The sequence below is a fragment of the Cibotium barometz genome, chromosome 16 (genome assembly GCF_041138505.1).
Source record: "Cibotium barometz isolate CiBa-2024 chromosome 16, ASM4113850v1, whole genome shotgun sequence".
Classification (NCBI taxonomy): domain Eukaryota; kingdom Viridiplantae; phylum Streptophyta; class Polypodiopsida; order Cyatheales; family Cibotiaceae; genus Cibotium; species Cibotium barometz.
The window spans coordinates 55,759,881-55,774,487 of NC_141061.1; the positions used below are offsets into that span (position 1 = coordinate 55,759,881).

The 14,607-nt window shown below is 39.8% G+C and overlaps 1 protein-coding gene across 1 annotated transcript; it reads left to right on the top strand.

Annotated features, from left to right (window-relative positions):
• The first annotated feature begins 10,282 nt into the window (after nt 1-10,282).
• LOC147630761 (uncharacterized) lies at nt 10,283-14,349 on the top strand. The gene is made up of 4 exons (XM_086810844.1): nt 10,283-10,554; nt 10,647-10,761; nt 10,855-11,041; nt 14,252-14,349. Exons 1-4 carry the CDS (start codon nt 10,283-10,285, stop codon nt 14,347-14,349), a joined length of 672 nt encoding a protein of 223 aa, XP_086666970.1.
• The last annotated feature ends 258 nt before the right edge of the window (nt 14,350-14,607 follow it).

Here is a 14,607-nt window from a genome sequence, read left to right on the forward strand (position 1 = left end):
ATACTCAAGGCCAAACAGAATCAATTGAATCAACATGAAAGCGAGGCACCATCACACGTCAGTGTAGTTGAGCAAGAATGATTTGTTAACACATGGGCAACTAGCTTCGTAATCTTTTAGCAATGTTGTATGAAGCTACCAAACTCATAGTTCAATCATTATTCAGATTGTAAGGCTTTCTTAAGCTTTTAGATTTATGGTTCACCCATTGTTCAAGAATTTTGATTCAATACAGATGGTGATCTTTTTAATTCTATCACACACCTAGTCTTTCTTACAACTTAAAGTTACATTAAATATCCTTTCTTTGTTAAAGTTTCTGTGTTTGACGGTCAACTGGAGGCTATGTGATATAAACAAACTTAAATCTTGGTGTGCATGTGTGTGTGTGTGTGTGTGTGTGTGTGTGCAGGCAAATTTACATCCTACCAACATCATATATACTTGTTACAACTGTACAATAGTACATAAATCATATCGAATTATTCAAATGCTTGTTAAGAACATCCAATAATAAATCTTGCATATCGCACAGTAAACATTGTATTGGATCTAACAAAGAATTGTCCCAAAATTGTGCATATTTCTCAAAATTTCTAAATTTGAGTTTATGGGTTTTTATTTTAAAACCATGTTTTTATTAATTATATTGTTAAAAATGGATTAATACTAATCTTTTAAGCTTAAAAGTAATGTTTTGATTTGTAAACCTCTCTTTTGGTAAGAATACTCACCTTTATTGGATTAATCCTTCTTGGAAGGATAGATATTAGTCCTAATCTTATTTTCTTAACCAAATCTCTAGGCCTAACAATCTAGAGATGAAGATTAAGCTTTTTTATGATTTTTTAAGCCAATTAAAATGAGGATTAGTTCATTTATGCTTGTTTTATGTTAGGAAAATTCATATTTATTTATTCTAAAGTGAAAGAGAGCTTGGGCTAACATTCTTATAATATGAAAGTCATATTGGGTATTTTTCTTAAATAAATAAGGTGCTTATGATTATGTTTAAGCTTGGGCTTATGCATAAACTAATTTTTATGTTAAAAGTGTAATTTTAACCATTCTCATTTCATAGTAAACCATATAAAAAATTTATCATTAGAAAATGAAGGATTTGCATAAACAAATTTTTATATTAAAAGTGAACTTTTGGGCATTCTCATTTCTTCATAAAAAATGCGAGGAAACTATGGCAGAAATTTTATTATTATACATAATTAATTTTTATGCTAAAAGTGGAATTTTAAGCATTCTCATTTCATAGAAAATATGGTAAAGTTATGGTAAAATCTTTATCATTGGAAAATGGAATTTATGCATAGATAACTTTTATATCAAAAGTGGAATTTTAAGTATTATCATTTCTTAGAAAATGTGGGAAGCTATGGAAAAATTTATATCATTAGAGAATGAATTTATGCAAAATAAATTTTATGCTAAAAGTGGAGTTTTGAGCATTATTCATTTGCTTGAAAAATAAAGAAGGTTATGCACAAAATTCTAGATGAATTATGCAAATGATTCATTTAGATAAAAATGATGTGAATGAATGTGAAATGATGTGAAATGATGTGAATGGATGTGAATGGATGTAAAATGATGTGAAATGATATGAATGGATGTGAATGGATATGAAATGATGTGATTAGATATGGATTGCTGTGGGAAGATGTGAATAGATGTGGATTAATGTGGGAAGATGTGAATAGATTTGGATTGATGTGATTAGATGTGGATTGATGTGGGAAGATGTGAATAGATGTGGATGGATATGGGAATGATGTGATTAGATATGGATTGATGTGAATAGATGTGGATTGATGTGGGAATAATGTGATTAGATGTGGATTGATGTGGGAAGATGTGAATAGATGTGGGAATGATGTGATTAGATATGGATTGATGTGGGAAGATGTGAATAGATGTGGATTGATGTGGGAAGATGTGAATAGATGTGGATTGATGTGTGAATGATGTGATTAGATGTGGAAAGATGTGAATAGATGCGGATTGATGTGGGAATGATGTGATTAGATGTGGATTGATGTGGGATGATGGGATTGGATGTGAGTTGATGTGAGATGATGTGATTGGATGTGAGTTGATGTGGGAATGATGTGATTGGATGTGAATTGATGTGATATGATGTGATTAGATGTGAGTTGATGTGGGAATGATGTGATTGGATGTGAATTGATGTGATTGGATGTGAGTTGATGTGGGAATGATGTGATTCGATGTGAATTGATGTGAGATGATGTGATTGGATGTGAGTTGATGTGGGAGTGATGTGATTGGATGTAAATTGATGTGGGATAATGAGAAATGATATGGAATGATGAGAAATGATATGGGATGATGAGAAATGATGAGGAATGATGTGATTGGATGTGAGTTGATGTGGGAGTGATGTGATTGGATGTAAATTGATGTGGGATAATGAGAAATGATGTGGAATGACGAGAAATGATATGTGATGATGAGAAATGATGAGGAATGATGTAAAAGAATGTGTAATGATGAGAAAAGATGGGAATTTTGTTGGAACTGTAATTGTATGTGAAACCTATTTTTTAAAGATTGTTTTATGTCAATAATGTTGGGGAAGCATTTTGACTATCTTGTGGAATGAGGTCGTGGGGGTGACCTAAGTGAAATAGTTGCAATAGCTGACGAGGAGTCAATGAAGGACATCTCGCATGGCAAGGTCGGCCGAGGTCTTGACCAGCCTCGGTTTGATTAAAAAGGGGGTGGTCAAAAAGCGAGCCAAGAGCAGCGAGCACAAAGCAATGAGTAGAGCTCATGTTCTTGTGAAAGTGAGCAGGTAGGGGCATAGTATGATGTTAAGCGAGCATGAAATGTTAAAGAGAAGAGTGGAACCTCAGTGCAATTCTGTAGCAATCAAACAAAGAAGACATGAAATGTTCTAAAATGACCATTGCAATAATTTTTTTTTCGAACCAATGGTGCAGATACAAAAAATCACTATTAAACCCATATTGCTTGGCTCGCTAAAAAGATATTGAATCTATAGTATTCACAATGTTGGAGAGCCATTAGCAAACAAAAGACAATAGACAGGAAAATTTATAAAATAACCAAAACATTTCCAAAACAAGTACTACGGTTCAGCTGGTATGACATGACCCCCATACATATTTCAACTAAAGTGGGTTGCAGGTTCCTAAAGCTGTTGAGGATGACTTCTAATAGACTTAGTTAGCATGTCTTTTACAATTCTCTCAGAAATACAAACTTGATGAATATGCATATTGTTGTTCGCATCCTGTCCAAGAATCATTAAGAACACAAAGTATATGTGCTTGCATGCAAGATATGGTCTTTTCTTGGCCACTCTATCTCTGAACTCCACACATGAACACATTGGATTCTTCTGAATAGTGACCTCTATCAGAGATGTGTCTTGGCTCCCATTGGTCAATGGATTAATACTAAATGTTTCCTTTACCCCTTCTATATGTATATGGTTGCCTACAACTTCTGCATGCATATCTAAGGCTGCAGTGATTTGACCAAATGCAGCCTTTGAAATTCCTCGTCGATATGGAAATTGTTTCACCTCCTTGTTTGTCTCGCTAGTGCCTTTTGCAAGCTCCTTTTCTAGAAAAAACTCAAGAGGAATACCAATGTCATATCCTGCTCTAATAAGCTTGCAAGCTTCTTTCACTTGTAACTTGGTACCTTTAGCAACGGGCCAAACACAAGGGACATCCTCTGGTGGATGTAATATTGTCTTTGTAATTTTCCAAGTGTGCCTAACATCTGTATTACAAAAATAGCAATACTTCTCCTTTTTCCAGGAGGATAGTTGACAATCACTCCAAAAACAAGGACTGACATCACCCCCTCGCAACCTTGAGCTACACTTTTTCCCTGATGCCCAGTGGTTGCACTCAACTCGATTCACTGTTGGTATCCTCCGCAAGGCCCACTTTGTATCATGCACATCACTTTCAAGGCTCTCTAAAACTTTGCATTGCTCATCGACCTCTATTGCAGGCTCTAACCTCTCTCTTGTCACATAGTTAAACTCAGGCCTATGGCTAGAGTTGCCAAAGTTTTCTTCTGTCGAGTCGTGTAGTGGCCTTTTGGCTCGAATAGTTTTATTCTCACCCTTGAATTTTACCCTATTTGAAAACATAGGGGTCCCTGCCACTGCATCATCCACTGCTCGTGAGGTAGCTATTGGGGATGGACTTGCTTTCTGTCGAGAAAGAGCTCTCTCAACCAAAAGCTCCAATGTAGGCCCACAACCTGTGTATTTTCCTTCCAAGAAAGCCAGTTGTCTGGCACATTGGAAGTAAGCATTGATTAGATCTGTCACACAAGCATCATAAAGACTAATCTTTTGCCTATACCCCTCCCCTGCCAACCAGCTTGCATGCTTGGTCTCTGACATATTTGTCCTTGGGACAAGAGCATTGACAATAGGCTCTCCATCCTACAAGAGAGTGGTAGAAATTGATTAAAAACAATGCAGTGCACATAAGTAGGAGGCACACAATAATACAATGAATAATCTCTTACAAACATTACCTTTAAAATGAAATGACCCCATCGACTAACCCTATAGTGCCACCAACTCAACCAGCTAAGAAGCTTAGGGATGTTTCTATCAGCTGCCTTGCCAGTTGCCCACCATGCTCGTATCCTGCGAAATTGTTGAAGGGCACTTTCTTTATTTGGGGCAGTCCTCCACTTCTCACACATCTCCCTGTGCTTTTCTTGATGTGGGCTATAGATGTACCTCTGCGTGTGGACACGAAGGTTGTCTTCCCAATGCCATGAACATGACCTTTCCCTTTCAATCATCTCCTTTCCGTCGTTGAAGACACGTCTTACTACATTCCAGTTAGCGCCAGCCTCATCCACCATAAACCCAAAAAAATTTGCTACCTTCCCTGTGTGCTCCACCATTACCAAATTCATATTTTCCCAAAACATGACTTGAGCATCCTCATCCTCTTCTCTAAATTCACAAGTTGCTATTGTCAATTGCTCACCAATCCTGCTGCCACAAATGGAAACAGAGTTATATTAAAGACACAAATTAAGCAATGCTCTCTACCGCTTGTAACTTACATGTGGTCATAAACATGTGCTCCCATTGTATGCCATCCAGTATCTCGATGCACATGATCAAAGCAGACCCATGCTTGATTAAGATCCCCATTACCATCCTTGTCCATTCGCCGAACAATGTCAATCCCAGAACCAGGTCCAGTAGTAGACATCTTAAAGATAAAGCAACGCTCAGTAGTAGTGGTGGCTTGCAATGGAAATCAAGAACCATGGAAGAACTCAAAATGGCATGTTCTTTTTAGATTAAGAATGGCTTCATATCCTTCACCCAGAGGCCGTGTTGTTTTTCGTGTTTGCATTACCATCTGCTTCACCCTGCATTCATAAAGCATACTTAGTGTATTAAAGATGATAATTGCATACTATTCTTTGCTAAATTGCACTTCCTACGTACTTTTTGACATTTATCAAACTTTGCAACTCTTGCGACATCTCCTGTAGCTCCCTCTCTGTCATGAATTCTCCCTGTGCCTTGTCATCATCAGTGAATGCTCTTAGAACCACCTCCCTTGCCACAATCATTTGTACCTTTCTGGGCCCAGTGTTGTGGTCAATGCCCACTGCACGTGCTACAAAGGCCTTGATATTTCGTATCGATGCTCGGCACATTCCCTTGGAAACCATGTGTGTATGTTTGCCATAATGAATAAATAGTCTGCTATGCATTGATTCTTTTGGCATAAAATAATAGACACAGGCAGGACATTCTTTAAGACACATTGGCACATGCTTGCAGAAAAAACACTCAAGGTTCCCGAAACTCCCAATTGCTAAATTCCCATATTTTGGAGATTTTATCAGCTGCCCATTCCAATGGAGTTTGTTTGGTTGATTCATACGTGTCCTAAAGGAGCAGTGCTCATTCATGCACTGGAAGGTTCCCCCGCAGAAGCTCTTCCTAAGAACAAAAGTTTTATTGGCCCTAGTTTGCGTTTGTGGCTTTGTCCAAATGTTGCCCTCGTATTTTTGCTCCATCCCTTCCATACCTTTCCCACCTTCAAGCTCATATGTACTGAACTGTGGGTACACCTTGGGAAGCTCTTTTACCTTGCCTTTGTAATCACAATCATGGATTAAAGTGTGCAAGACATCAGTAGGAGGTAACATGCGGATTATTTGAAAGCAAGAGACCGCAGTATCAAACTGAACATCTTCCTCTTCCAAATGTTGAAAGCACTTTTCCACAGGAGAGACCTCTATCTCCTCTTGCAATGACCCATGTGCTTGGACATTGATTTCTTCTATCTCTTCAGTGTCCAAGTCACTGTAAAGCACAATGCTCTCTAATTCAATGCGCAATGCAAAACAGAAAATGTCAAAGTCAAAGTTAATGCCACTTACATTGGAGTACTCTTTCGAGAACCGGGAGGAAATATAGTTGAGGGGCCTTGTTCTGGGGTCTCAAAATAATTCTCTGATTTGGCAATATATACAGAGGACAATGAATGCTCCAAGATAAAATATGCCTCGTTTCCAATCCCTGCATACAAGTGTAAAGGACAAATGGGCTCATACTCTCCTCCAATTTCAAGTAAGGCCTCCACATTTATCCCACCAATAGTTCCAAGCTCCCCCCGGATCATGTTGATTGACACAAGACATTTGCCATTCAAGAAGGGGACTCGGATGCATGCACCCATTGTAGAATGGAGGAAAACACGAGCCTCCCTGCATAATGCAATCACAACAACAATTAAGGAATTTACATTGAATATTAGCCAAAAATATTTTAATACTAGATGTTCTTGCTCTAATCAATAGCATATACTAGCCATAATACAATTTTACCAGGCTCATTTTAAGACTATGGGTAGAAGCAAATAAAAATATTTATTACAAAAATAGTCATAATGAAGGGTATCAAAAAGAGTACATGTATATATGTATATATGTTTGTGTGTACACGTGTGTGTATGTATACACACACACACGCACACACACACACACACATATTTCCTTTGTGGTAGTTCTTGCGCTTTTTCATAATCTCCTGTTAGATTTCAAAAACTCTACCAGTTGGATGCCATAGCATAACTGTGCTATAGATTTAAATAAATCAGAAAAATATTGACCAAACCCTTAAATGTTAGTGTTGAAATTCATTAGTGTTAGGATAAAAAAATTTGTCGAGAGCCTAACTTAGGGTTTTTAGTAGTCGGCTACTTCTTATGAAGCAATTACTTAACGCTTTTAGTCGTCCTCCACACAGAAGCATCTTCCCTCGAGCACACACGCAGAGAAGCGATCATGAAGCATCATACGTCTCCCCAGCAAAGAAACGCTGATCTCATGCGCAGGGCCCTCTCCCCACTCCAATCTTTCTCCCCAACAAAGAGACACAGAAAGGTATCATCATCCATGAATTTGTGCTATTTTGCCTGAATGAATTTGTGCGCTCAGCGTACAAAATAATAGGATGTTTTGCTGCCGCCACACTCCACACACAGTAGTATGAGATGTGCGGCGTTACTTCTTGCTATTTTTCTTGAATGAATTTGTGCGCTCAGCGCACAAAATAATAGGATGTTTTGCTGCTGCCACACTCCACACACAGTATGAGATGTGCGGCGTTACCTCTTGCTATTTTTCTTGAATTAATTTGTGCGCTCAGCGCACAAAATAATAGGATGTTTTGCTGCCGAGCAGTGACAAAATCATCACGATTTTGAGTTTAGGGTTTAGGCGCTGCCCCCGAACTCCCCCGCCAAGGGGGGCCTAAATGGCTGCCGCCGGCCCCCCTTGGATCCCCCCGGCGGCAGAAATTTGGAGAGAGTAGTGTAAGAACATGCTATCTATATACCCCTGTCTCAAACACATTGCATAGACTGTCTCTCTTACTACTGTCTATATTATGCAGACTTTGTGTATACAAGAAGCTCAAAAAACTCACATTTGATGTCTTCTTGGTTGAGAAACGGCTCACACAGTCGAGAGAGGAGACCAGCAAACATGTGCATCTAAAGAACAATAGCACAAAAAGAAAAAAGTTTGTCCTTAAAAAAGTGTTGGATTGCGAAATATCACTTCTAAAGTTTATTAGTACTCAATATTGAATGCCTTCAGATTTGGGCTACCGAATCTTTATATATTTTCCAATAAATTTGAATGCCTTGAATTGAACACCTGAAAAGGGCTCCGTAAATATTTTCCAATGGAGATTTTTTTAAAATATTCAATACGGCTTTGAATGCCTTGGAATTTGGGCCAAAGCACTCCATATGATAATCTCAAAGATATTCTGTTCGTTATAATGAGTTGGCCGTTTTGTTGGATAGTGAATGTGCCACCTTTGTTTGATGATTGTGTTGCAGTACTGAATTTAATCTCTTTAGTGAATGTGCCACCTTTTCTTTAAGTTTGTGTCGTATTACTGAATTTGCTGTTAAAATAATCAATTAATTATACAATACGAGTACAATACTATTTGAAGATTTGTTCTTGTATTTTTGCATGGCTATCTGGTTTTCAAATGAGTTCGAGTCATTTCACTAGAGCATCTTGCTTGAAAGGTTCTTGTTGTGCAAAAATGGATGAGTTACTTCTTGCTAAGCGGAAAAAGAGTGTGCAGGTTGGCCCAGGTGAGAGCTCATCGAGACACACAAGGAGGCAAGCTGATTTTTCTAGCACTTTGGAGCAAGCCGCCGCCTCAAACCCTACTACTACAGAGCATGCGGTACATATCATAGATGACACTAACCTGGAGGTGGATATGGATAGGCAGCATCTACATAGTGATGAAAGAAATGAGGAGGATGGACAAAATGTAGTGGGGGCAATTGAGGAAAATAAAGGTGATCAAAATGAGGGTGAGAATACTCAAGGTGATGATAATGAGGATGAAGGTGAGAATACTGAGGATACTGGGAGAGAGATAGAGGGGGAAGAGAACACACATCCACTAGAGGATCAAGAAGAAACAGTTGTCACAACCCAAACTGAAGGAAGCAAGAAGAAAAAAAATAAGGTTGATATTTTTGGGAAGATTCTAGAGACATCTACTCCACAAGCCTTTTTAGATAGGATAAGAGTCAAATTTAGGTCTCCACCTCCACGTGTTCCTCTCTGTAGGATGATCCAGACGGAGGCAATCCGAAAGGTTTCTCCCTCAACAGATAAATCTCTTACTCGAAGCTTCAAAAAACTAGGTGGGTACATTGAGAGCATGGGAGCTTTCATAGTATCAATTATGGACTTGGAAGGGGAGGAGACACCATTGACACAAGAGAGGGAGGAATCTTGGGATGAGCATTGGAGGACTGTGAATCAACAATTTGAGGAAACTCTTGCACTTGACCCCGAGTGGGGTCCGTACTTGAGCCGAAAAATGGTGCATATTCTTGATGGTAATAATCGACACAATGCTTGGATGGACTGCATTTCTACAGGTGAGTTCTCATTGGGATGTTATAGTTTCTTATGCTTCTTTGTCCTTCCTAATTTTGTGTTTTATTACAGGGTTTCAAGGGGATTTGTCCATGCATTGTTGTGTTCTCTGTAAATTTTGTGTGTTCGAGCGGAGGGATGTGGGTGAGCTTTTGTTTTCATTGTCCAGGTTGAACAAGTAAGTTAATTTGTCATCAGAGTCTCCTTCTATGTCAAGTAAGTTGTTTGTACTCAAGAATATTAACATATTTCTTCTTTGTTTTGTAGGACGCATGATTATGCATTTGTGCCAACCACATTTGGTGATCGTCTATTTCAACTAAGAAGATTGGGAGAGTCCGACCTAACAACTCTCATGGCACATTTGGACAATGAGGACAAGCTATGGGTTGAGAGAGAGATGCAGAGTGCATCTGCCAGAGGAAGGCCTAGTTGGCTTCATTTGCCAATCCAGATTATGACTTGGCTCTTGTTCAAGGATGAGATGGAGCAAAAAATTGATGAGGCATCAAATGGACCACTTGCCGAGTCTGCTAGGAAGAATGTGACTCGAAAGGTAGAAGTTCTCTACAGAGGAAAAACATCAAAATATGCAAGGATTGCTGATCCCTCCAACGGTGAGGCCTTTTGGTGTGCAGTGCTCTCCCTCCCATGGCATGCGTCAAGCAATCATGTGGCCACAGAGGAAAAGCTCAATATGATAGGTTCTGCTTGCATCAGAGACACAGATAAGGCTCACATTGTCAAGCTATTGGACAACTCTTAGGCTGCAGTGCGATCACTTGAGGGTATGCCAAATGATAAGACAAAGGTTAGGGAATGGCTGCACATGTACTCCTACTGGCTTCAGATCACAGAGCTGGGTTTGAGAATCCAAAATGATATTAAAAATGCCGATCGAGTCAGGTTGCCAGGTGAGAGCCGATTCACCTCTTTTGTTGTTCTATGCAGAAGAAAGTACTTCAAAAGGGCTTTCAAAGTGCACGAAGGAGGCATAAAATTTAGCCATGATATTGACCATCAACCAGGCCTACAAAGTGCTACACGGCGAGTCGTTTATAGGTTTTCCTCCAACATAACCCAGATATTCCTTGTTAAAAAACATGCATGCTTCTTTCTGTGTGTTGTTTTATCATTTGTGCTTTGGCTTGCAGATGGTTGCTTTCTGAAATTGAGGAGCACCAATTGGATATTTTACCCCCTCTCGCTAGTGTGTGGCTTTGTGTTGACAATCAATCTTATATGTATGCCGATTTGAAGCTTGGAAGAGTAAGTGATTGAATTTGTCATTTTGAATCCATGATTGAGAAACATGTTCATATTGAGGGTGAGTTATGTTTACCCATGTTTGTCATTGAATAGGCCATGTCAAGCATAGAGTCTCGTTTCTGCCCGTGGTGGTTGGACCTTGAAAGAAACCATGTGCCTGAGGAGGAGCTTGATCTGTATCGCCAACATAAGTCTATATTGGAGCTTCGTAGCCAGCAAATTGATCATAATGAGGCCACATCCACATCACATGCAACATCGATTGCATCGGCTTCTTTTCGTAAGTCATTGCCAGTGAATTTAGGGAGGGAAATAGTGAATCGTGCATTGGAGGTGAATCGAGCAATGGAAGCAAATAGGGAGCAGAGTCAACAACAGACATCCAATAGTAGTGCAGGCGGGATACAACCAACTGACATCATCACCAAGACATTGCAAGCTCCAGGTATGTGAGCTTCCTACCTCATCTCTATCGTGATCCGATTGTTTTGACTTGAGACTATGTGTGTTAAATGTCAAAAACCTGTCTATAGGAACCATTTATGCCTTCAATGTCAGTATTGAGGACCTTGCAGCTACTTTTGTGAACATGGAGGATGCATCCTCATTGGGAAAGCAAGTGCTTGATGCTATGAATGTTATTTGCACAGTAGGGAATGTCAAGAGTAGAGGGTCCGATTACTGTGTGGAGTTGATATTTGCAGACTTCCCCTCAAATATCATCATTGGAGGTTGTGTTGCAAACAAGGTTCCATATTGGAATAAGATTGGGGATGGCATGTATGACTCTACTTTTAAAGTTGTTGATTCTTGTCTCTCGGATCGAGGCTTCTTTACATGCCTTTACACTATGGAAGAAGGAGTGACCATTGAGCAGGTTGCACAGAGCGTTGGGTTTGGCATTTATCATAGACAGGTTGTGAGGTGTACTCCACCTATTGGGAAGAAGATGGGGCAAATGATTACTACCCAGGTATTAGTGTTGTTCTCTTTGGGGCTGTCATTTGTGCAAATCTTCTTTGTCCCATTTAAGGTGAAAATGCATGAACAACCAATGTGTCTTTGCTTGTAGGTCACTTGTCTAATATTGGCTGTTTTTGTTCGCTCAACATCTCCTGCTACAAGCTTTGTGATGCATGGGGATCAACTAAGGGATTTGGCACTAGGTGATGATCTTGATGTAGGGCAAGATCTTATCTTTGACATGTATGTATGCATTCAAATCAAGATAGAATTTAAAATGATTTTCGGTGATCTTTATGGCATATGGTTAATGGTTTGTGTGCATTTTCAAGAGTGCCATCGGAGGATCTGGTGAAGAGAAAGGGTAGACCATGGTGGGGCGGTTGTCAGAGAGGTCAGCGGCTTAGCAAATACATCGTCTCCGTCTTCAGTCGTCCTAGGGACACGATTTTGGATTTGTTTGCTGGCACTGGAACTCTTGGGCTAGTGGCAGCATTTATGGATCGCAATGTCATAATGTTAGACAAGGATGAGCGGATCTATGATCACCTGTTAGAACCATACTCAGCAAAGGTATGCATGTTGAAAAGATAAATATGTTAGTAGAGAATAATTTTGTATTGATAAAGCTTATTTTCTTTTCTTTGTCTCTTGCAGTTATGAGGATCACATGTCTACATTAGAATGCCATTAGAGATAGTCTTTTTTTTAATTGAGACAATCATTTTTTTGGGACTATTGGAAGTAATGTTTTGATGGATGTTATGCTTCTGAATGTTTTTTACAATAGCATGTAGCTGATTGTTGGATAATTTTTATTTGGATTATAAAATTTTTAAATCCTATGGTTATGGTTTCTAAAGAGTATTATATTGTTGTGTCAGTGGTATGGCTATTAAAATTGGTGTGCATCTTAATGGCTTGATTTCTATGCTCTCTGGTCGCTGTGGTTTCCATGTGGTTGCAAACAATAGTTTGTTTCTATTAGTAGCTCAATGACCAATTCAACGTCTTTTTAGCGAGCCAAGTAGTATGAGTTTTGTAGTGATTTTTTATATCCGCACCATTCATTTGAAAATGCTTTATTTGCAATAGTCATTTTTAAACTTTTTTAGTCTTCTTTGTTCTGTTCATTATAGAGTTGCACTATGGTTTCACTCTTCTCTTTAACATTACATGCTCGCTTAACATCATACCATGCCCCTACTTGCTCACTTTTACAAGGACCTTATTTCTACTCACTGCTCTGTGCTCACTGCTCTTGGCTCGCTAAATAGACGCACCCGATTAAAAATGGTGAGCTTTTGGTACAGTGGATGAGGGACCAAGGAAGCGGCCTATGAGTGAAGCGCTAGGTGACCTGCGAAGGAACCTAGAGAGTGCTGACCATACGGTGCTTAGGCTCTGGGTCACCCAGGATACCACGCGTGCAACGAGGATGAAAAATGAGTTGAAGCTATTTTCTGAACACGCCGCACGGGCATGGATTTGGTTGATTGGCCTTGCTGGTCTTCAAAACGGATGAGTTCATGGCTCTTTTACATGGATCTTGTTGGTTGATCTTGTTGATCTCCAACTGAGAGTCCATATGGTTTTTATGTGATTAAACTCCTAGGTACCATGGGCTAGGAACTATTGAAAAGGCCCTTGAGTGAGCAAGTGGTGAGCGTTCTGGTTGTCGATGATGCCATAGGTACGCTGAGGAAGGAATGACTGAAATGGGATTTATGGTTGGAAAGTGAAAAAGTTAGAAATTGGATCTAGAAATTGAATACTGAGGATTAGGATGAAAACACTGTGGTTTTATTGCAAATTTGTTTTGGAAATAGTTGAATAAGAGAAAAGGTAATTTCATATTGGGTGTGTAAGTGGTCTGTCTATTTATTTTTTGCATGAGAGCCGGCTAGGGGGCCTGGGAACTCTTTTCCTTGGTACCCGGGACAAAACATAACCAAATTTTCATAATGGATCCTATCAATATAGTGGTTGGGCGGTTGGCTAACCCATGGGACTGGATGGGGTTAGGATGGACTGATAGATTCCTATAATAAAATTCAATTTTGTTCAAGTTACGATAGTTGAAGTAAGTCCTAGGATAATCCTTGTTCTATGAAAAAAGAATCAACATTTGTGCCTCTTTTGATGGGGAAAAAAGCGTTGGTCTCTATGAACCAAGTGCAAGTTCCTCCTTTGATTCGGCCATGTGACTGCGGGGTTGATCAGAATACAAAGGATAGTTAAGGCTGTTGACTACGTTAGAAGAATTTTCTTGGAGGAATCGCCTATGCTTTCTGGGCGAGGGAAGTTTTTTCCGGGTTCGGTTTTGGAAGAGCCGCCGGATTAGTCTCTTGTCCGGACATTCGTGGGCGAGGCGGCCGCGAGTGGGAAACTCTGCCCTATGCACAAGGTTGCTACTTTCGCTGCTAGCTCCCCGGATTCTGGTGCGTGGAGGGGGTAGGGGTCTCACATTGTACCTATTTAACGAACGTTGTGTTCGTCTTTTTGGTGTGTCTGTTTGGTATCACAGTTCGTATAGTTGCCTTCTCTAGGGTTTGTGTGATCCTGTTCTGTGAAATGGCTCCTAAAAGGAAAGCCATGAATGATATCACCAACTTTATGTGTTGATCGCCATCCTTCTACTTCGGCTTTTTCTGAAGGACATCCCTCCGCCATGACAGTTTCTGGTGTCCCTAGTTGTTGTTTAGATGGAGTTACTGCATGCATGCAAAGTCCGGGCACGAGCATCTCAAATTTTCGATTGCCCTGCCACATCTACTTTGCCTGGAGACGTCTTTGTGGGCATCACTACTCCACCGGACGGCGGGCCTTCTGGAGTCCGTAATCTTCGTGTGGTGAAGCAAACAGCCAGATCGTCCGGTATGT

Coding starts and splice junctions, on each gene's coding strand:
- LOC147630761 (XM_086810844.1), top strand. CDS start 10,283: ATGCCAAATGATAAGACAAAGGTTAGGGAATGGCTGCACATGTACTCC. Junction 10,555..10,646: donor ACACGGCGAGTCGTTTATAG/GTTTTCCTCCAA, acceptor TTTGGCTTGCAG/ATGGTTGCTTTCTGAAATTG. Junction 10,762..10,854: donor CCGATTTGAAGCTTGGAAGA/GTAAGTGATTGA, acceptor GTCATTGAATAG/GCCATGTCAAGCATAGAGTC.